The 24969-nt window shown below is 38.4% G+C and overlaps 1 protein-coding gene across 9 annotated transcripts in view; it reads left to right on the top strand.

Annotated features, from left to right (window-relative positions):
• FGGY (FGGY carbohydrate kinase domain containing) overlaps positions 1-24969 on the top strand; it is a 459452-nt gene that overhangs the window by 315137 nt on the left and 119346 nt on the right. For all 9 annotated transcript variants that reach the window (XM_034966197.3, XM_034966184.3, XM_034966174.3 and 6 more), the window contains one exon: positions 13577-13638. In XM_034966197.3, coding sequence (XP_034822088.1) covers positions 13577-13638 — 62 coding nt within the window. The remainder of the gene's footprint in view (positions 1-13576; positions 13639-24969) is intronic.

The raw sequence follows: 24969 nt of genomic DNA, 5'->3' as shown, positions 1-24969 counted from the left end.
AACCCAGAATTTCATATCCAGCCAAACTAAGCTTCATAAGTGAAGGAGAAATGAAATACTTTACAGACAAGCAAATACTGAGAGATTTTGTCACCACCAGGCCTGCCCTACAAGAGCTCCTGACAGAAGCACTAAACATGGAAAGGAACAACTGGTACCAGCCACTGCAAAAACATGCCAAATTGTAAAGACCATCAAGGCTGGGAAGAAACTGCATCAACTAACAAGCAAAATAACCAGCTAACGTCATAATGACAGGATCAAATTCACACATAGCAATATTAACCTTATATGTAAATGGGCTAAATGCTCCAATTGAAAGACACAGACTGGCAAAGTGGATAAAGTGTCAAGACCCATCCATGTGCTATATTCAGGAAACCCATCTCACGTGCAGAGACACACATAGTCTCAAAATAAAGGGATGGAGGAAGATCTACCAAGCAAATGGAAAACAAAAAAAGGCAGGGGTTGCAATCCTAGTCTCTGATAAAACAGACTTTAAACCAACAAAGATCAAAAGAGACAAAGAAGGCCATTACGTAATGGTAAAGGGATCAATTCAACAAGAAGAGCTAACCATCCTAAATATATATGTACCCAATACAGGAGCACCCAGATTCATAAAGCAAGTCCTTAGAGAACTACAAAGAGACTTAGACTCCCACACAATAATAATGGGAGACTTAAACCACCCCACTGACAACATTAGACAGATCAACGAGACAGAACGTTAACAAGGATATCCAGGAATAGAACTCAGCTCTGCACCAAGTGGACCTAATAGACATCTACAGAACTCTCCACCCCAAATCAACAGAATATACATTCTTCTCAGCAACACACCACACCTATTCCAAAACTGACCACATAGTTGGAAGTAAAGCCGTCCTCAGCAAATGTAAAGGACAGAAATTATAACAAACTGTCTCTCAGACCACAGTGCAATCCAAGTAGAATTCAGGATTCAGAAACTCACACAAAACCACTCAACTACATGGAAACTGAACAACCTGCTCCTGAATGACTACTGGGTACATAACAAAATGGAGGCGGAAATAAGGATGTTCTTTGAAACCAATGAGAACAAAGACACAACATACCAGAATCTCTGGGACACCTTCAAAGTAGTGTGTAGAGGGAAATTTATAGCACTAAATGCCCACAAGAGAAAGCAGGAAAGGTCTAAAATTGACACCCTAACATCACAATTAAAAGAACTAGAGAAGCAAAAGCAAACACATTCAAAAGCTAGCAGAAGGCAAGAAATAACTAAAATCAGAGCAGAACTGAAGGAAATCAAGACACAAAAAACCCTTCAAAAAATCGATGAATCCAGAAGCTGGTTTTTTGAAAAGATCAACAAAATTGATAGACCGCTAGCAAGACTAATGAAGAAGAAAAGAGAGAAGAATCAAATAGACACAATAAAAAATGATAAAGGGGATATCACCACCGATCCCATAGAAATACAAACTAACATCAGAGAATACTATAAACACCTCTATGCAAATAAACTAGAAAATCTAGAAGAAATGGATAAATTCCTGGACACATATACCCTCCCAAGACTAAACCAGGAAGAAGTTGAATCTCTGAATAGACCAATAACAGGCTCTGAAATTGAGGCAATAATTAATATCTTACCAACCAAAAAAAGTACAGGACCAGACGGATTCACAGCCGAATTCTACCAGAGGTACAAGGAGGAACTGGTACCACTCCTTCTGAAACTATTTCAATCAATAGGAAAAGAGGGAATCCTCCCTAACTCATTTTATGAGGCCAGAATCATCCTGATACCAAAGCCTGGCAGAGACACAACTAAAAAAGAGAATTTTAGACCAATATCCCTGATGAACATCGATGCAAAAATCCTCAATAAAATATTGGCAAACCGAATCCAGCAGCACATCAAAAAGCTTATCCACCATGATCAAGTGGGCTTCATCCCTGGGATGCAAGGCTGGTTCAACATATGCAAATCAATAAACGTAATCCTGCATATAAACAGAACCAACGACAAAAACCACATTATTATCTTAATAGATGCAGAAAAGGCCTTTGACAAAATTCAACAACCCCTCATGCTAAAAACTCTCAATAAATTAGGTATTGATGGGACATATCTCAAAATAATAAGAGCTATCTATGACAAACCCACAGCCAATATCATACTGAATGGGCAAAAACTGGAAGCATTCCCTTTGAAAACTGGCACAAGACAGGGATGCCCTCTCTCACCACTGCTATTCAACATAGTGTTGGAAGTTCTGGTCAGGGCAATCAGGCAGGAGAAGGAAATAAAGGGTATTCAATTAGGAAAAGAGGAAGTCAAATTGTCCCTGTTTGCAGATGACATGATTGTATATCTAGAAAACCCCATCATCTCAGCCCAAAATCTCCTTAAGCTGATGAGCAACTTCAGCAAAGTCTGAGGATACAAAATCAATGTGCAAAAATCACAAGCATTCTTATACACCAATAACAGACAAAGAGAGAGCCAAATCATGAGTGAACTCCCATTCACAATTGCTTCAAAGAGAATAAAATAGCTAGGAGTCCAACTTACAAGGGATGTGAATGACCTCTTCAAGGAGAACTACAAACCACTGCTCAATGAAATAAAAGAGGACACAAACAAATGGAAGAACATTCCATGCTCATGGATAGGAAGAATCAATATCATGAAAATGGCCATACTGCCCAAGGTAATTTATAGATTCAATGCCATCCCCATCAAGCTACCAATGACTTTCTTCACAGAATTGGAAAAAACTACTTTAAAGTTCATATGGAATCAAAAAAGAGCCCATATTGCCAAGTCAATCCTAAGCCAAAAGAACAAAGCTGGAGGCATCACGCTACCTGACTTCAAACTATACTACAAGGCTACAGCAACCAAAACAGCATGGTACTGGTATCAAAACAGAGATATAGACCAATGAAACAGAACAGAGCCCTCAGAAATAATGCCACATATCTACAACTATCTGATTTTTGACAAATCTGACAAAAACAAGCAATGGGGAAAGGATTCCCTATTTAATAAATGATGCTGGGAAAACTGGCTAGCCATATGGAGAAAGCTGAAACTGGATCCCTTCCTTGCACCCTATACAAAAATTAATTCAAGATGGATTAAAGACTTAAATGTTAGACCTACAACCATAAAAACCCTGGAAGAAAACCCAGGCAATACCATTCAGGACATAGGCATGGGCAAGGACTTCATGACTAAAACACCAAAAGCAATGGCAACAAAAGCCAAAATTGACAAATGAGATCTCATTAAACTAAAGAGCTTCTGCCCAGCAAAAGAAACTACCATCAGAGTGAACAGGCAGCCTACAGAATGGGAGAAAATTTTTGCAATCTACTCATCTGACAAAGGGCTAATATCCAGAATCTACAATGAACTCAAACAAATTCACAAGAATAAAAGAAACAACCCCATCAACAAGTGGGCGAAGGAGATGAACAGACACTTCTCCAATGAAGACATTTATGCAGCCAAAAGACACATGAAAAAATGCTCATCATTACTGGCCATCAGAGAAATGCAAATCAAAACCACAATGAGATACCATCTCACACCAGTTAGAATGGCAGTCATTAAAAAGTCAGGAAACAACAGGTGCTGGAGAAATAGGAACACTTTTACACTGTTGGTGGGACTGTAAACTAGTTCAACCATTGTGGAAGTCAGTGTGGTGATTCCTCAGGGATCTAGAACTAGAAATACCATTAGACCCAGCCATCCCATTACTGGGTATATACCCAAAGGATTATAAATCATGCTGCTATTAGACACATGCACACGTATGTTTATTGTGGCACTATTCACAATAGCAAAGTCTTGGAACCAAGCCAAACGTCCAACAATGATAGACTGGATTAAGAAAATGTGGCACATATACACCATGGAATACTATGCAGCCATAAAAATGAGTTCATGTCCTTTGTAGGGACATGGATGAAGCTGGAAACCATCATTCTCAGCAAACTATCACAAGGACAAAAAACCAGACACTGCATGTTCTCACTCATAGGTGGGAATTGAACAGTGAGAACACATGGACACAGGAATGGGAACATCACACACCAGGGCCTGCTGTGGGGTGAGGGGAGTGGAGAGGGATAGCATTAGGAGATATACCTAATATTAAATGACGAGTTAATGGGTGCTGCACACCAATATGGCACATGCATACATATGTAACAAACCTGCAGGTTGTGCACATGTACCCTAAAACTTAAAGTATAATAAAAAAATAAATAAAATATTATAATGATGGTAATATTAATTGTAATAATTGTAGCTTACTGAGTATTTTTTTGTGAGAGGGATTTATAGACATAATTCTGTTAAACTTTGAATGATAGTCATAATTACAATGCCTAATATTATTTTGAAGGCTTGTTTCCAATCTCAGTTCCAAGAACTTTTCATGTATTATCTAATTAATATTCTCAAAAGTCCTATGATCATACCTATAGATACAGTCATTATCTGTATTTTATAGTTAAGTGACTAAAGGTAGCAATTACAGCCTGGAGAGTCTCCTCACCCACCACTGATGGCCTTTTAATATATTTTATTTACTACTCACCTTTCCTTACCATTTACTAATTCTTGTTTGTTCTCTTGTAAATTCCAATCTCTGGTTTTAAAATACATCATTGTCACATAGGACATGATAAGAAAAAGTTGCATCTTTTTTATTCCCGCTTGCATATGCACATCTTCTCTAATAAGCCACATCTGAAGGTGTCTGCTCCAGTAGTACATTGTCCATGGTTTCAACGATGCCACACAGTCATAAATACACCACCTAAAGCATAAGAGATGGGAAGTGAGAAAACAGAGAAAAAGGAAAGTAAAGGAGAAGAAACAATAGAAAAAAAGAGAAGGAAAAGAAATGAAAAATATATTAAAAACCATGGATTTAAAAAAAAGATATTTGTCTCATTTTTACAATTAAATGCAGATCTTCCATTACAAAGCAATTATTTCATTCTAAGTATGTGAATAGATTTGTATTTTTTAAAAAAATCTTCATCTGGTTATCCTCAGAATGAAGGAAAAGAAACAGGACAGGATCTTTTGATATTTACTTCTTCTTAGAAAACACATGCTCCCTTCCTAAGGATGATTGATTTTAGTTTCATCACACATCAAGGCCTGTCTCATGCTTGCCAATATTCTCTTCTGAATAGTTGTGCAAAAAAGCATTGCTTTTTCCCCAGACTTTGTCCACAGAACACTGACCCCGTGCAGTTCCTACATCCAGATACTGAAGCTTATTTCCAGCTGGACCTTGGCCATCACCCTTTCCAGGTGCTCTTCTTTGTCTCACGTGGAGTGATTTTTATTGGGGATGGCATTGGGTAAGGAAGGCTAAGACAAGTTCCTAAGCCACTGCTATGGTGGCATTGACTTTCTGGAACAATTGTGCTTGGATTGAGTCACAAGGTCACAATGCAACAAGTTACTATGTGCTCTTGGGATTTTAGGATGTATACATTGTGAGTGTCTATCTGCCTCCTGCGTCATTGCCAAGGCTGGGACTAGCCTCAGGAGGTCACCTATGGAAGACATTCTGCTATAAATGGGTGTATGGAATGACTTGCAGTGTGCACAGTGTAGTACAGGTTATGGAGATAATGATTGCATGCCTTCATTCATTCACTCCTTCCATCGCGTTACAGAGATTTCCTGAGTGATTCCACTGGGCCAGCCAAGAATACGGTCACTCCAGTCATCCACCATCAAATAAGAAAGTTGGATACAGAACTGATCATTATAATTTATTGTAGGACATAAAAATAGATAGTACAATCACTATAGCCTACTGGAAAAATAGAGGCTAATACTGAGTACCTATTATGTACCAAATATTTTTAGGCCCGTTAGGATTTGGTATTTCATCTGATCTTCACAGCATGTGTATGTGGTCAGTGTTGTTATATTAGTTTTACTGATGAAGAAATAGGCTGAGAATGTCAAGGTAATCTGATCAAAATCTTACAGTTATAAGTAGGAGAGCCACAATGCAAACCCAAGCTGGCCACCAGAGGCCCAAGATCTTTCCAAAACTGAATCTGACTTTTGTGGAGGTGCATTTCTGAGTTTTTCTTTCAGTTCTCTTGTAGACTTCTTTGAGAAGCAACTGTTGTCCGTTAACATGACATTCTCTTTAAGTGTCTTGAAACAAATACAGTTAGCAGGCTTTGTAAGGCCATGGGAGAAAAATAATTAAATACAATAAATTAAATACAATATCTGAAATACATATATAGTAGATGGGCCTAAGAGCTGATTGGAGATGACAAAAGTGTCCTCAGTGAGAATGAGACTTAGACTGGGAGACTTAGAGAGAAAGAGAGAGAAAGAGAATATGAATGAGAATATACACTGAAAAAATTAACACCCTCAGTCTCTCAGGGGCATGGGAGACAATAGCCAAAGGTCAATTAGCATTGACACGATCTATGTACAGATGTAGGTGTGTCCCCAGCATTTCACATCCACTAATTATAATTACTTCATGGATACAAGGACTAACTCTGCAAAAACAAATGCCTCCCTGTTCCCTTCTCCTGCCCTGGCTTTTGCTTATTTTTTGTATACCCACCTGGATTGCTACACAACTTCCTAATTGGCTTCTTGCCTGTAATCTTTCCCCCTCTAATCCCTTTGTTGCATTGTAGGTATAGAAGTCTTTCTGAAACAGTTATGAGTCTGTCACTTGTGATAGCTCTTCAGTTGTCATTAGAATAAAGTCTTAATTCTTTAGAGTGATGTTTATTTATACAGCCAGTATTTACGGAGTGCTTACTATATTTGAGGTACTGTTCTGAGTGAGAAAGTAGCAGTGAGTAAAACAGCCTCTTCTGCACTCTCCTGCACTCCACCAAGACTCCTGTACCCTTCTCAAGCTTACATTCTAACAGGAGGAGACAGATAATACACAAAAAATAAATAAATTCCACTTTATGGTATAAGTTATTAAGACAAATAGAGGAGGTAGCTTGTGAGTTCAGATGGGAAGGTTGTAGTTTTAAATAGGGTGGTCAGGGTAGACCTCACTGATGTGACAGTTGAACAAAGAATGAGGAAAGGAAGGAATTTAGCTATTTTGAAACCTGGGGGAAGAATATACCAGGTCAAGGGAACAACCAGTGTAAAGATTCTGAGAGGGTTGCTTGCCTGGGGTATTATGGGAATAGCAACAAGGTCACAATGGATGCGGCAGAGTGAACCAAAGTGAGAGTTGCAGGGAACAAGTTCAGAGAGGTGATAGGGTCTACATTATTGGCCACAGTAATAGTTTTTACTCTCAGTGAAATGGAAACCATTGGAGAATAATGAGCGGAGGAGTGATGTGATATGACAGGTTTTCAAAGAATCATTCTTACTGCTGCCTACTGTGTTGCTGATTGTTAACTGGGGAGTGGAAGTAGGGGGAGGGAAGCACAGAAGTCAGAAAGAGGCTATTGTAGTAAGCCAGCTGAGTGAGGAGGATGATGGCATGGAGCTGGTAAAGAATGGTTAGATTTTGGATATATTTTGAAGGTAGAGCCACCTTCAAACCTTGACCTTGACCTTCACACCCTGATGGATTAAGTGTGAAGTGTGCAGAAAAGAGAGAGGCCAAGGCTTGAGGAATGTAGCATTGCTATTAATGGGTGAAGGTGGATTCAATGTTATGGAGTCAGAGGGAGGAAGGAGTCAAGAATTACTACATTTTCTGATGGTAGTAACTGATCCCCAAAGTTGACCCTCCATTATCTTCCTTCATCTTAGTAAAGAGTACCATCATTTATATTTTTATTAAAGCCAAAAAATAAAATGAAAAATTAGGATTAATTCTTGACTCTTCCTTTCCCCTCTCTCCTCACATCTAATCCATCAGTAAGTCCTAAGGGTTCCACCTCCAAAATATGTTGCCAATCCATCTCTCTCTTTTCTTCTCTTTTCTTTTCTTTCTTCCACTCCTAGCACTGTTGGGCAAATCACCGTGGCACTTTTCCTCTCCTGGTCTATGTAAAGTATATTTTTTGTACACAGCATATAGTTGGGTCTTGCTTTTCAATTTTATGATCTCTGAATTTTACTTGGGTTGTTTAGATACTTTATATAAAGATAAATATGATTTGATTTACATCTTTCATTTTGTTTTTTGTTTTCTGTGATCACTTCTGTCTTTCCTTCCTGACTTCTTTTGGATTAAATGACTATTTTTCAATTTTAAGAATTCAATTTTAAGTTATCTCTTGGCATCTTGGCTTTCTACACATCTTTTTGCATTATTTTTTAATGGTTGCTCTAGTAATTATAATAAATATCCTAAACTTTTCAGCCTACTTTGAATGCATATTATGATACTTCATGAAAGGTATAAATACCCTTCAACTGTGTAGTTCTACTTACCACTCCTATCCCAGCTCTTTACGCTGTAGTTTGTGTGTGATATCTACATATGCTATAAACCCAACAATGAAATAGTTGTCATTATTGTTTGCTTTAAACAATGTATTAGTCTACTCTTGACTACCATAACAAAATACCACAGGTTGGGTGGCTTAAACAACAGACATTTATTTCCTTACAATTTTGGAGGCTAAAAGTCTGTGATCAAGGTGCTGGCAAATGCAGTTTCTGGTGAGGGCTCTCTTCCTAACTTGTAGATGGCTGCCTTCTGTGACCTCACATGGCCTTTTCTCAGTATGTGTATATGAAGAGAAAACGGTTGTATTCCTTCCTTTTCTTATAAGAACACCAGTTATATCAGATTAAGGCCCCACTGTCATGAGCTGTTTAACCTTAATTACCCCCGTAAGAGCCATATCTCTAAATACAGTCACATTTGGGATTGAGGCTTCAATATATGAATTTGAGGTGAACACAGTTTAGTCCATGTCAAAGATACATAAATGTTTTAAAGAAATTCTGAGAAATAAACCATAGTCTTTTGTATTTACCTACATAATTACTGTTTTTACTGCTTTTCCTTTCTTTCTGAAAATGTGAGTTTCCATGTGATATCTTTTCCCAAGCCTAAAGAACTTGTCTTAGCATGTCTTACAGTGCAGGTCAACTGGCAAAAGACATTCTCTCTATTTTTTTTCAATGCATTTATTTTATATGCTGCCTTGAAAGATATTTTTGCTCACTATAGAATTCTTGATTTACAGGTTTTTTTTTTCCATCAGCACCTTAAAATGTTAGTATTTTCTATTCTGACATTATTATTTCTTATAAGAAGTCAACCATTATTTTTGTCATTCTTTCCCTTTATATAATATGTCATTTTTTTCCTCTGGCTGCTTTCAAATTTTCTCTTAATCTTTGGCTTTTATTATGGTATGGCGTGGTCTTCTTTGGATTCATCTTTCTTGAATTTGTAAGTTGATTCCTTTCACCAAGTTTGGGAAATTTTCAGCATTTAATTTTTTTTGTTTGTTTCTTCTCCTTGCTCTCTTCCCTCTTACTGTGACTCCAATTCCACATATATGATACCTTTGGTTATTGTCTCCCATGCCCCTGAGAGACTCAGGGTGTTAATTTTTTCAATGTATATTCTCATTCATATTCTCTCTCTCTCTTTCTCTCTCTCTAAGTCTCCCAGTCTAAGTCTCATTCTCACGAGGACACTTTTGTTTGTCATCTCCAATCAGCTCTTAGGCCCATCTACTATATATTTATTTCAGATATTGTATTTAATCAATACTATTACATTTGCATTTTAATAGTTTGTTTCTTTGCTGTTTCCTCTCTGTTTAATAACTGTGAGAATATTTTTCTTTTACATCCTTAAGCATTGTTAAAATACCTACTTTAAAATTCTTATCTTCTAACACCTGTGTCACCTCAGATTTGGTGTTCACTAAGTGGCTTTTCTCTTAAGTATGGATTACATTTTCCTGTTCCTCAATATGTACAATGATTTGGGGTCATATTTTGGACATTGTGATTGATATATTCTAGAGACACTGTATTATTTCTGTTTCTCTTTTGAGTATTGATTTTTTGGTTTAGCAGGCAGTTTATTTGGCTGAACTCAAACTTCAAGTTTTGTTACTCTCCTGTGATGAACATGTCCTAAAATCTCTGTTGCATTATTTTAGCCTTAGCTGGACTACTTCTGGTGTTCCCCTGCACATGTAATTGAGAGATCATCCAGAAATTAGGGTAGCATTTATAGGCACAGTGTTGCATTCCCTTTCTATGGCTCTCTCTTTCTGACATCCCCTCCACAACTTACTTCCTAGCTACTATGGTTGCCTTGAACTCTAACCTCTCATTTCTTAATCAGAAAGACTGTGTATTTCTATCTGAGTATTAGTTATCTTGCATGCCACTGACTGGGTTCCACCCATGGGCAAAAATGTATAAAATCAGGAAACACACAAAGTACTGTTTTTTCCTTCCTTGTGTCTACTCCTCTCCAGTTTCTACCTGGTTTTGGCCACTTTCCAGTGTCTTCAGAGAACTATTTGCTGTATTTTGATCAGCATTTTTAATTGTTATCAAAATGTGTCTCATCATTCATTCATTAGAGATGTCAGCATTGCTCTAGGCACTGAGGAGTGGAAAATAATGATGCTCTTGCTTTGAAAGAGCTCAGAGTATAGGGTAAGAGACAGACATATAACTAAGGATTGTAAAAGAACTTGATAGATGCTACAGTAGAGTAAGGATAGAAAATATCTGTGCCTTATATTCCCATTGCCAACCTGTGATCTTTGTCTGCATTTCCTATTCTCCATGCCTGGTCATCTCCCTGTCCTTCATACATTACCAAATTTTTCTTAACTTTTCATCATTTTTCTCTCCAAATCAAAATAATTTTTATGGCCTTTAATCTAATAAAAGTATAAACTCTTATGACATTCAAGACACACTGTCTGCCTTCGCCCTCTTTATTCATCCATATTTTCACCAGTTTACTAATTCTGTAATTTAACCTACAGTAATCCTATGACCAATGTATGCACAGCACAAATAGATACAAATGCAAAGTGTGGTAAGTGCCACCAAGGAGAAGTACATGGTGCTATCTGTGTTTTTCCTGTGGTTCACTCATCCCACATTTATTCCACAAACCTTTATTAACCACCCATGATATGCCAGGCATGAGGCTAAACCAGTCCGTTACCATTCAAATCACATATGTCTTTCCATTTTCATGTCTCTACTAACCAGCCTCCTTTCTGTCATGCCTTGCCTCTAGCCCTTTACTCCTCCAAACTCTACGTATTTATGGCCTCTCAGCTGAAGCTTCACCTACTCCAACTGTATAATGATTGCCAAATGATTGATCTCTCACTTTGTGCTGCTATGCATCATAACTATTTCTTATTTTTCAGTGTATCTCCGGAACCTAGGTGCACAGTTCCTGGAGGCACATTAGGCATTTAGTAAATACTAAATAACTGCATTCATGCTTACACCACACATGCTAGGTTCTAGCTCACTCCTGGAAGCTCATTTAAATCTCTCTTCTCTGAACTCCTAAAGCACTTCCCATAAAAATTAACATCAAATCAAGTAATGCCTCTAATTATCCATTACTGTTCCCAGCGAGTTTATCTTGATGCTCTCAGTGGATTGCAAACTCAGGGGATCCAAAGTGTGATGAGGATATGCTTCATCACAGTAATGCAAAGTTGAACCTGAAGGAGATAAATATTCAATAACTGCATGAGTTTTTTTTTTCATTGAAATGACCAATGTCTTTGATATCATTTTGAAACATTTCCACAAAAACTGCACCAATGGTATTCAACAACTTATACCTGGAAGTTCAGTAGACAATATGACGTGGTGGTTAAGAACAAGGTCTTAAAATATAGAGACCGCAGTTTGAGACCTAGATTTGTCGTTACTTTACTGTGACCTTGGGCAAGATATTCAATCTCTTTGAGCTCAGTTTCCTCATCTCCATAATGAAGAATAGTATCTTCTTCATAGGAGTGCTATAAGGAATAAATGAAATAGAGTAATGTGTGTACAATGCTTAAGTTAGTACTGATGTATAGGAAATGAGTCAGTATATTTCACGTGATATCATTTATACTACTGTTGGCACTATAGTAGTGTATTAGTCCATTTTCATACTGCTGATATGGACATACCTGAGACTGGGTAATTTATACAGAAAAAGAGGTGTAATGGACTCATAGTTCCACATGGCTGGGGAGGCGTCACAATCATAGCAGAAGGCGAAAGGCATGTCTAACATGGCGGCAGGCAAGAGGGAATGAGAGCCAAGTAAAACAGGAAACCCCTTATGAAACCATCAAATCTCATGAGACTTATTCACTACTACGAAACAGTATGGGGGAAACTGCGCCCATGATTCAGTTGTTTCCCACTGGGTCCCTCCCACAACATGTGAGATTTATGGGAGTTACAATTCAAGATGAGATTTTGGTGGGGACACAGACAAACCATATCAAGCAGACGCACTTAACTTCCTAGAAATCCTGTTTAAAAGGAGGCCATGGAAGTTCAAAACAGTTTAGTGACTTGCACAAAGTCACTCAGCTAGTGAGACTCAGAGCCAGAACCCAACCCTGGCCTCTGTGTCTCCTGAACAAATTATCTTCTTTACACAGCCCTAGCTCTCAGGAAACATGCTCAGAGAGCCTATCCCTGGGCAGCCAAAAGAGCAAATCTTTTCCTTGTTGGAATGAAAATAAATCTATCAGAATGGTTGTTTTAGCATCCTAGAAACTCAAGTAAACATTCAGAAAATATACAGATGAGGTTCAGGAACTCAAGCACGGTGTTGCTTGGGTGTGTTATGGCAAGCAGAGTAAATGCATGGAGAAACATTTCGGTCCCTGATACATATTTCATACTATTTTGTTTAGAGCCACCAAGTGGATTAAGGAATAAGATCCTAGACCTGGGATTTCAAATGAGAGGTGATTATCTGCAGAGCTCAGACATTTCTGTCCTTGGAGAGCTGTGTTTCCCATGTGATGATTGTTCAGTCAGGAGAGTTTCTCCTGACAGGTCTGGGGCATCTCAATTTTTTTTAACTGAGAGTTTCAAAAATTTTTTTTAATGAGGGTTTTTTCAAAAACCCTCATCATAGTCTCTTTCATTCAGCTTCTCCATTAGTAAGACACAGTGAGTAATTCAAGGTTTGACATTGCCCAGGGATGACAGCCTAGATCAAGAAGGGGAAATGATGTGATCCAGAAAAGGTTGGTGCTTTTAACACTCAGACCCCCCACGATTTGACATAAGTTACCCTTTCTTCTCATTCTTGGGCCTGATGCTAACCTGCTTCTACCAGTTTAGCCTTGGAAATTTCATTTCTTTTTACTCTTCTCTCTAAACTTCTTTGTTTTATGTATTTAAGAGGCTAGCAGTAGGTTAAATCAAAGCTAAATTTCTTTTAGCTGAGGCACTCTTGCTACATTGGCATTTTAATGTTCTTGGAACCCGTATGGACAAAGAGTTGAAAGAAACATATACTCATTTTAATATAAATTTTTCTATCTTATACATAAATTAAAGAAGCTATAAAATTGACCCATGTCTCTTATTTTTCAGATAGACCACATGGTACAAGGCCATGCTGCTTTTCCAGAACTACAAGTAAAGGCCACAGCCAGGTAACTGCTGTCTCTGTTCCCTCTAAAATTTTCCTTGTGTGACTGTATTGAGAGAATTCACGTTGGGCATTTGGGTGATTTTCAGATCCTACAGACAATGAAAATGCCTATTAGTGCTTGAAAGATAGTCACCTGGATGATCCAGAAGATAGATGTATTAATTCTTTAAATGAGGTAAGAGAACTTAGAGAACCTAGAGATACCCCAAGAATATACCCAGGGACTATAGATAAGAAACTCTGATGTAGAAGAAGGACCATGGATTCTGGAGTCAAAACTTCTTAGTTTCACATCCCAGCCATACTCCTTAATAGATACAGGACCTTGAGCGAGTTACTTAACCTCTTTATGCCTGTCTCTTCATCTGTAAAACTGAAGATAATAACTGATATGGAGTGATTTCTAGAATATTTTGAAGCAAGCTGAGTGCAAAAAAAATTTACGATATACTCCCTTTCATGTAAAAAGAAAGACATAGGAAAATACATGTGTATCTGTTCATTTTTGCAAAAGAAATACAGGAAGTAGCCAGGTGCGGTGGCTCACTCCTGTAACCCCAGCACCTTGGGAGGCCGAGGCGGGCAGATCACGAGGTCAGAGATCGAGACCAGCCTGGCCAACATGGTGAAACCCCATCTCTACTAAAAATACAAAAGTTAGCCGGGCATGGTGATGTATGCCTATAATCCCAGTTACTTGGGAGGTTGAGGCAGGAGAATTGCTCAAACCCGGGAGGTGGAGGTTGCAGTGAGCAGAGATCGTGCCACTGCACTCCAGCCTGGGCAATAAAGTGAGACTCCGTCTCAAAAAAAAAAAAAAAAAAAAAAAGACAGGAAGTTTAAACCAGAAAATAATAAGATTAGTTACCTACAGGGGGTGGGTAGGAATGGGGTGGAAAGAATGTGGGAATGGGACCATGGTAGTAGGAAGAAATGACACTTCTCTGAGTATACCTTTTTATATAACTATAACTCTTAGAATTATTGTCATGCCTCATGTCCCTGATACCCTGATAAAATAGGTGATAGATAACCAGGATATATGTGTATGTTGGCATGGGCAAAATGAAATGCACACAGTAAAAACTGAACCTACTGTATTACAAAGGGGGTTGGGAAAAGAAAAGAAAGGAAAAGAAAAAAGAAAAGAACCTAAGTAAATTTGGGAAAGAATATTTTGACTATATGCCATATGGCTAAAGAGAAAAATAACCATCCATAAATATTATACTGTAATTGGTAAATCTGTTTTTCATTGGTATATGTTAGCTATAGTGACAACTCTTTATGTGTATGCTACAGTTGAGTGAAGAAATCAATATATTGTGGATAATAAGAGCCAGGTTCCTCACAAATGGGAAAAGGAGAAGGTTAGAATGAACCTTATGGTGTCAATATCAACTTATGATTTTATATATATATATATATATATATATACACACACACACACACACACACAGCTGGATATAAATATAAGTAAATATAGATATGTATATTCATGTGTGAATATACATGCAAATACTTCCTAGGTCTCTCTGCTGAGATGGCTTGGAAGCAATGACCCGATAGTAGCAATGTGTGTACCTAGCTCACAGGTACTGGATTCTAAGTACCATTCTCCCATTTCTCCAATAAAAGTAATCAGGACTTCTTAGAAAGATGGCTGAGTCTACGCTGTGGCAGTAAAATTATGGTGCCAGAAAGAAAAAAGTTACTCAACAAGGAATTGTCAAGGTACATTGGAACCAATTTTAAGAATCTCTCAGTGGCCTACTCAGGATAAAATAAACAGTAATAGCGTAAAGTAAGTCCATAAGTAAATAACTCCATAAGTAAACTACTGAAGAAGGAAATAAACGAGGAAGAAATGACAGGTCTTCCTCTTCACTGTCAGGACAGTAGCCTTACAATTAATAAATGTAGAAGAAATAATGGAAATAGATAATCAACATTAGGTAAACACTACAGAGATAAATGTTGTAGGCAAGAATCATTAATGGATGCTAAAATTAGTGAGTAAAAGTGGGAAGCAGGATATTTTCATAAACCCAGAGGATTTCAGCACAAGATACTGAGTAATAGCTAGAGGAAAATAATAACTTTCCAGTAGTATATAAGTATGGCAGACACCACCTTACCCAAGTGATGAAAGTAAACAACACCAGCAATAACATGTAGTGATATCATGTATCTCCTTTTATGAGGCACCGATAAAGATACAACATCATTTCTGCCATGTTCTTGCCCAAAATGATTAAACTCAGTGTAAATATGGGAAGCATCAGACAAACCTAGATTGACATTCCACAAAGCTATTAGCCAGTTTGCTCCAAAGGAAAATTAAGAAACTTAAATACTGAAGAACTGTCCTAGATTGGAGGAGACTTAAGGAGGTACTACAGCTGTAAGCAGTATATAATCATGGATTCAACTCTGGACCAGAGAAAGGACATTGGTGGAGGAAAACTGTTGAAATTCAAATAGAGATTAATAGTATTGTTATTTATTGCAATTTCTTAGGTGATGAGTAAAAGGGAACTCTGTGTATTATTTTTGTAACTTTTGTGTAAATCTAAAATTATTTTGAAATAAAAAGTCTAAAAAATAATAAATGAATGGATTTTCATGCTGATAATGCTTAGTTGTCAGGCTGTTTAAGTAAAGTAAGATATTTTTATAGAATTATCAGAGAAACCCATGTAGCTAGCTAGCACAGGACAAAAGAGAGATAGTCTAAGGTGGCCACTAATAGACTCTGAAGCCAAATTGCCTTTGCCTCAGCTTTGTCGCTTATTCACTTTCTGTTTCTGGGCTATTTACTTAACCTCTGTGCCTTAGTACCTCACTGTAAAGGGAATAATAGTAAACAGTTCATAAGGTTGTTGAGAAAATTAAATGAATTAGAATAATGGGTGATACAGAGTGATGATTAAGAGTCAGGCTGTAATAGGTGTTCAACTAAAAAAATGGTAATGATAAAAATTACTGTTGGGGAACATCACACACCGAGGCCTGTCGTGGGATGGGGGGATAGGGGAGGGATAGCATTAGGAGGAATACCTAATGTAAATGACGAGTTAACGGGTGCAGCAAACCAACATGGCACATGTATACATATGTAACAAACCTGTACATTGTGTACATGTACCCTGGAACTTAAATAAAAAATGAATAAATAACTAACTAAATAAATAAATAAATGATTGTTGTAGTTAGTATATTAGACATTTCCATTCTACTAAGTGACTTACATTCTAATAGGATCAGCACACCTACACAGAGCAGAATAAATGCATACTGTAGTAAAATATACGTAGTGTGTTATCAGGCTGTGTAGAAAAGGAGGACTGATTTTGACAAGGAGTTTAAGAAAAGCTTCATAGGCATTCCCTTCTAGGAGTCTTTAGTTATAATGCCATTGCAATTAGTCATTAATTACAATTACCATTGAGAGGGATTATGTCACATAACCTTACCAACTAGCATATTAGTGGCATAGAGACCATATAACCTAGAAAAGGGATTCCTGATTTCGGATCATCAATGAACCTCTTTAAATTGTGTACTGTTCTGCTGATTACATAATTCTGCATGTATTTCTGTGAAGGGACCATAACGGTCATTATTTTCTTAAAGGGTTTAAGCATTTATAAACCACTAAGCCAAAGAAAAGAGCACTAAATTTATAGTCTGGAGACCTGAATCCAAATCTCAGCTCCAACATGTATCATTGTGTGAAACCCATTTTCTTCATTATAACATAGGATAGTAATGGAGCATCAACCCGAAACACCTCTAAGGATTTATTTTGAGTTTAGAAGAGGTAATATATTTGACGGGGCTTTGTAAACTGAATTGTGACAATGATGATGACCACTACTACTCTGTTAGTCCATTCTTGCACTGCTGTGAAGAAATACCTGAGACTGGGTAATTTATAAAGGAAAGAGGTTTAATTGACTTACAGTTCTGTGGGCTGGGCAGGCATCAGGAAACTTACAATCATGGTGGAAGGAGAAACAAACACATCCTTCTTCACATGGTGGCAAGAGAGAGAAGTGCTGAGCAAAAGGAGGAAAAGTCCCTTATAAAACCATCAGATCTCATGAGAAGTCACTATCACAAGAACAGCATGAGGGTAACCACACCCATAATTCAATTACCTCCAACCAGGTCCCTCCCACAACACATGAGGATTATGGGAACTAAAATTCAAGATGAGATTTGGTAGGGACACAGCCAAACCATATCAACTACTACTATTACTACTAATGATTTTAAGAGGAGGAAGTTTGGTGGTGGTTGCTCTGGGTTCAAGCAGCATACGTCAGTCATTCATACCTTGCCTGCCTTCTTATGGAAAGCATGGAGGAACAGCAAGGACAGGGACTGTGAATTAGAGTCCTTGAGTTCTTGTACCTGTTCTGCCCTGAATGTCTCAATGACTACTAGATTCTTCATCCATAAATTACAATAATGATACCCTACTTACTTCATTTTACAGGCATTAATAGGATGAAAGCAAGTCACAGGAATGTCTGTATATGAACATTTCAGTGTGTAACACAAACTTACTGAATATTTAGTTTTGCAATGACATACTCTAAACTTCCAGAACTTTCTTCTATAGATAAACTTCATTTGAGTAGCTTCTGTTGCAAATCATAATAAAAAGAAGAAAGAATTTATGGATTACCATGCAAACTCAGAGAAACAACAGTATCGGGTGGTTCAGAAGCAGCAACTTACAGAATTCAGTGATGGAGTCAGAACTGGATTTAAATCCCACCTCTTTTGACATAACTTCAAACCCACTTCCAGCTACTTTCCTGTATTTCTCCTTCTGTTTAGAGTGGAGTTTCTCCAAAGCATCGCCTGTACTCTTGGTCTCTACTTCTCCACTTCCTACTCCTTCCTTGCCCACTGCAGTTTGAATTCTGTCACCATCAGCCCCCTGAAACATTTCATATTAAGGTTATCAGTGACCTCTATTTTGCTAAGTCCATAGGATGTTTTTTATTCCCCTTTCTTTAGTTCTCAGCAGCATGGGGCATCAGTGATCACTTTTTCCTCCTTTTAACATTCTCTTTCCTTGACTTTCTGGAATGTCACCCTGTCTGTTTTCTCCCTATATCTCTGATTCCTCCTTCCTAACCGCTTTTCTTGAGTTTATAGTTCTTTTCTTGACCATTAACATTAATTTTTGTCACAGCTAGCTTCCTGGCCCTCTTCTCTCTTTGCCATCTCTTCCAAGATGATCTCAGCTATGCTCTTGACTTCATTTCTGTCTATATTTTGATGACTCTTTTATGTCCAGCCCAGATACTTAATAGGTATTCAGTAAATGTTAGTTTGGTTTCCTTCCACTTTTCTTTTATTGTCTTACAAAGGAAAGTGCATCTGTGTCTTATTAGATCTATGAGTACAATATTCTAAAACTATGGGACCCTTTATGCTTCCAGTCTTAGAAAGAAACAGGCATAGCTGTTTTTGAAATGAAGTTAGCTGTTTGGAAGAGTGGACAAATCCTTCTGAATCAAGAACCATGTGTCTCTTTTGCTATGACTTGGGGCTTTCTGAAAACAGCAATGCAGGTCACCCCTATCTCAGAGCTTAGGGTCAGCAAATCCTGTTTGAAACTGTGGAAACAAGTGTTGATAAACAGATTGAGTATTTTATACTCTTGATTTACAATAATCCTCTTAGGCCCCATCTCTGAAAAGAAGTGTTTTGCAAGCTTATAAATTAAGTAAACAAGAACTGGATGTGCCCGTACATGTAACTGGTAACCAAAGTTTCTCTTCATGTGGGGCCAAATTTCCAGATATTTCACTCTTTAGCAGAGATCACCTTATGTCGATCATAAATTTTGACTCTTTTCCTCTAAACTTGATTCTCTTAGAGGTTCTTAACTAACAGTGTCTCTGAATTAGGTTCTGGTGACAACAGGGTTTAGTGAGAACATTTTGGCATAATCCACAAGTGCTAGATTCAAGGTTGGCAGCAAAGCAAAACTTAAAATCCAGGGTCTGTGGCCCATCTGTCTGATGAGTATCTTTTGAGCATTTGTGATACATGAATGAACCGAGCAAACAAAGTCTTTGCTTTCATAAAAATATACACACACATACATATATATACATGCAGTACATACATGCAAATATGCATACTATATACATATACACATATGCATATATACAGATATAGCCAGCCATTGATAAATGCTCTAAGGAAAATTGTAGATAAATAAGGAGATATAGAGCATTGGTTTCAAAGCCCTTAATGTTGTCTTTGTTGTGCTAGTGCACCTTTTTTTCCTCAGCCTTTCTTTTTTCCTGCTTTCCCTGAATTTTTCTGTTATTCCTCTGAGGACAGCTAATTTTTCTTGATCTGATTTATTCCTCAAACTTCTTTTGCTTTTGTAATTCCCATAATCCCACTAAATATCAATTTCTTAAAATTCACTAGTCCTCTATATCGCGAATCGCAGATAGATTTAAAGCTTCCCATTAAAGGCTGTACAAATCCCCCTCAAGCAAAGAAAGGGAAAAAAAGGACAATAACATTTATTAAGAATCTGCAGTATGTTTGGCACTGTGCTTAGTGATAATAGTTTCACGTATATTATCTCATTTAATTCTAGATGAGGAAATGAGGATTATTGGGAGCTCTCAAACTTCACTTCTAAAAATTTTTCTCTCTTTCCATTCTGCTGTTTTGTATTGAGAGTCCCCTTTTTGCCTTTATGACTTTTTAAACCTTGGACCATCATTCTGATAACTGGGGCGTTGAGTCTATCACTGAATATTTACTTAGCCTTCCCTGAGCTAGGACAGTCAGTGTGATAATATTAACACCTTTCATTCCCCCATGGTATACAAAGATAATCAGTAAATTCTTGATGGCTCTGAGTTCAGAAAGATTTCTTACAGAAATTAGCTGGATATTATTATACATTTCTTTTTTTTTTTTTTTCTTTTTTCTTTTTTTTTTTGAGACGGAGTCTCGCACTTTTACCCAGGCTGGAGTGCAGTGGCACTATCTCAGCTCACTGCAAGCTCTGCCTCCCGGGTTCACACCATTCTCCTGCTTCAGCCTCCTGAGTAGCTGGGACTACAGGCGCCTGCCACCGCGCCCGGCTAATTTTTTGTATTTTTAGTAGAGACAGGGTTTCACCGTGTTAGCCAGGATGGTCTCGATCTCCTGACCTCATGGTCCACCCACCTCGGCCTCCCAAAGTGCTGAGATTACAGGTGTGAGCCACCGCGCCCGGCCTATTATACGTTTCTTTGGTTTCTGTTTTGCATGCAAATAAAAGAAAGTGCTCAGGGCATTGGGGTCTTCTCTAGAAGACCAAGGGTCTCTGCTGATTTAGGACATAAATCCTCTTATTTTCTGCCTCCCAACTGGTTACCAGTAGCTCAGCACAGTGCCTGGTGGCATAGGGGCATGTGTAGGGAAGTCATAAGATGCCTGTTCCTTTGCCCTGTCCCCATCTTCTGTGTATTCCAGCATGTCTGGAAGGCTGTGTCCATCTGAAGGGTTTTAGATAGGTGTGGGAGTAATAATCAAGGTTGCATTGTAGAAGAACCAATCAGGAAAGAGTACAGAAAGCCTGATTGGACATTCTTAGTTGAGTTGTCTTTGGACATCTAAGAGGAGGCATTTGAAGAGTGGTTGGATACTTGACCTGGAACTCATAAGAAAGAAATGGACAGGAGTTAAGGTCATATATTTGGAAGTCCTGAGCACTAGATGGTAACTGGAGCAATGAGAAGAGGTTAGGATCATCCAAGAGGAGATAAAGAGTAAGAAAATGGTGAAAGACAGTAGATCTCTGGAAGACGTCATATGTTTAATGAACAAGTGAAGAAGGAGAAACAGCCAAAGAGGAGGGAGGAAAATCAAGAGAGAATAGTGTTTCAGAAACAAGAGAACAAATGAGGAAGGAGTGGTCAAATGATGTAAAATGCCCCAAATGATTCATCGGCATTAACAACAAAGAGGGTATTGTTCCTCATGGTAGTACCAGTTTCAGTAGAATGGAGCAGGCAGAATGCATAGTGTATTGGGTTAAGAAGTAAGGAACTAGGCCGGTTGCAGTGGCTCACACCTATAATCCCAGCACTTTGAGAGGCTGAGACGGGCGGATCATGAGGTCAGGACATCAAGACCATCCTGGCCAACATAGTGAAACCCCGTCTCTACTAAAAATACAAAAAATTTAGCTGGGCATGGTGGCACACACCTGTAGTCCGAGCTACTCGGAAGGCTGAGGCAGGAGAATCACTTGAACCCAGGAGACAGAGGTTGCAGTGAGCTGAGATCACACCACTGCACTCCAGCCTAGTGACAGAGCCGACTCTGTCTGGAAAAAAAAAAAAAAAAGAAGAAGTAAGGAACTAGAGACAGGCAATATGGAAGCTTCTTTTCTAAGACTTTCTCTTATTGGTAGAAAAGGCACAAGTATATTTTGTTATACCATGTATTCTGATTTTTTGGTTTAAGAGTATGACCACCATACTCTCTGGGCAGCCTGTGAACCCGTAGAATTAGGTGATTTATGGAGAGGGAGAGGACATGAGAGATTTCAGGGATGTTGTCTGCATTTAAGATTACAAGCAATAGGTCCAAAAAAAAAATCTTCTTTGATTCTTGGATTTTTAAAAAACTAGAAATGAGTTTCTTATGATGGCAAAGAAGAGGAAACTATTTATTGATAAACCTGTCATTTTATAGTGCTCGGGGCTCTATGTTTAATCTTCATAGCAGCCTTTAAGTAGACAGTATTAGCCCCAATAGCAAAAAAGCAAATAGGCTCAGAGAGGGTTTGCCTACCTGATCATCCAGCTGGTACGTGGTAAAGTCACTTTATGATTATTGAAACTATATTTTCTTCATGATACCCAGTGGGATGTGGACAGCAAAAGTTTCTCCTTTTGAGACAGGATATATCAGCCTGGGGTTCATGAGAGAGAGGGAGAGCGATCCACTTGGGATCACAGTTAATATGTGATTCCCTAGCTAGAAGAAGGCAGGCTGCCATTTGAGAAGGAACTGATAAAACATGCAAAATGACACAAAGTCAGAACCAAAAAAGGCATCATGCAAGGTTAAAATTATGTGAATAATGATGTGTATTAGTTAGTTTAATGTCTTCCAAGTGCATTTCATTTTGAATGATATACTCAGATAGCACACATGGTAAGGTATAATTGAAAAAACATGTAGGAGAATGGCTGCATTCAAAGAATAAACATACAGCTGCAAGGAGGTTAGGAGTCAAAGGGGTAAGCATATGCCCCATCCCCCAGGGATCTCATTAGTGCATGAGTGGCCATATATGTAGAGGCTAAATGAATCTCACTGTTTGCAAAGACCTGCAGTAAATGAGACAATGACGAATCAATAATAATTAGGCCTATACGTTCTTATTGACCCAGATGTCTGAAACCAAATGCCCTGCTCAGAGATTCCTTGAGAGGCAGAATGAAAAGATTTATAGACATGTGTTTCCAAAAAAAAAAAAAAAATCCCTTTACTTTAAGAACAGTGGCTATTCTGAAGTGGAAAGTCGCAAGAATTAGTGCAGACTCTTGACTTCTGGCTAGAAAAGATGTTCTCAAGCCTTTTCTTGTGAATGTGATTCCTGTTGGACCAGGAGCAGAGAGAGCAAAGAGATGGATAACCAGGAGGTTATCATATTCGTGTTCGCTGATACGTTGTTCTGGCTGTACCTTGTATGGAGGCTTCAGAGGATCCTTTCCTGAAGCCATAATAGAATCATTCTAAAACAGGGTTTGTGTTTTTAGGGCTTTGATAAATAATTTCTGACCTAAGATACAGAAAGTCCATGGCTTCAGAATCACAAGGAGAAGGGTTTAAAGCTGGACTCAGACCTGTCTCTTCACCTCTTGAAGCATCTCCTCTGTATGTTAGTGGTACCTCCCCAACTGGGCAGTGTTGGAAGGTCTGGTGTACATTTAGGGAATGGCAACTGGTGTTAACTGTAGTTGTTAAGCCTTTTCCCAGTAATATCTTATTCCTCCTAATAAGATCTAAGGAAGAAGATTTTTGCAGATGAGAATGAGCTATTACAGCAAGAAGCAAATAAACTGCTGGTAGGTAGGGCGGTTGGGCTGCCCTCACCTCCACCCTAGTACACATCACACGCACTCACACACACACACATACATGCATTCACATTTACACACTCACTCATGCTCACACAGAGCAGCTTTGCTTTTCTATATTTTTACATTGAATATTTACATACAATTTTTGTTTAATAAAGGAGTTCTACTGGCCGGGTGTGGTGGCTCAAGCCTGTAATCCCAGCACTTTGGGAGGCCGAGGTGGGCAGATCACGAGGTCAGGAGATTGAGACCATCCTGGCTAACACAGTGAAGCCCCGTCTATACTAAAAATACAAAACAAAATTAGCCAGGCATGGTGGCGGACGCCTGTGGTCCCAGCTACTCGGGAGGCTGAGGCAGGAGAATGGCATGAACCCGGGAGGCGGAGCTTGCAGTGAGCCGAGATCGCGCCACTGCACTCCAGCCTGGTGACAGAGCAAGATTCCATCTCAAAGAAAAAAATAAAATAAAATAAAAAAATAAGTAAAGGAGTTCTACTGGTAAATGGGGAAAAAAAGAGAATTTAAAAATCAATGCTCTACTCATTGGTTTGTTTCCCTACACCAAGTACAGGAAACTTTTGGCAACTTCATGGGATCCATGGGATCACTCACCCAATCACAAACTAGAACTAGAAATCACTGAGCCTTCCTTCTAAAACACTTTTAAAATGCAAAGCATAAATAATGCCTTAGGTATCTTAGATATTAACCTCCTTTGGATATTGATATCCTATACTTTTTTTTCTGCCATTATACAAGCCATGTTTTTAACCTTTAAAGAGACTTCCAAGGACCCCAGTGGGAAGTAGCACAGATGCCAACTACTGCAATATCCACTTTCTTTTGAAATCATTGGTTCAGAACTTTTAGAAAGCAGCATCTTTTAAGAGGGGAAGGTTGACCAGCTTTTCATCTTTGTGTCATGTGGTGTGATTTAACCCGGTGAGGTAGGTGTTATTAAACCTATTTTATGAGTGGGAAAATTGGAGGTCAGAGAGGTTAAGTCACTGGCCCATTTTACCGAGCTAGGAGAGGTAGTACCAAGATTTGAACTGAGTAGTGCTCTCATGCCCATCATCTTCTCTCCACCTCCTCTTCACCTGAACATGTAAAGAATGAAGGAGTTGGTTTGACTCCCTCATTCTACACATGAAGAAACTGAGACTTAAAAAGGAGGAAAAAAACCAGGTGAGG

Source organism: Pan paniscus, chromosome 1 (genome assembly GCF_029289425.2).
Source record: "Pan paniscus chromosome 1, NHGRI_mPanPan1-v2.0_pri, whole genome shotgun sequence".
Lineage (NCBI taxonomy): Eukaryota > Metazoa > Chordata > Mammalia > Primates > Hominidae > Pan > Pan paniscus.
The sequence above is the reverse complement of the archived record's forward strand: the minus strand, read 5'-3'. Positions and strand labels throughout refer to the sequence as shown.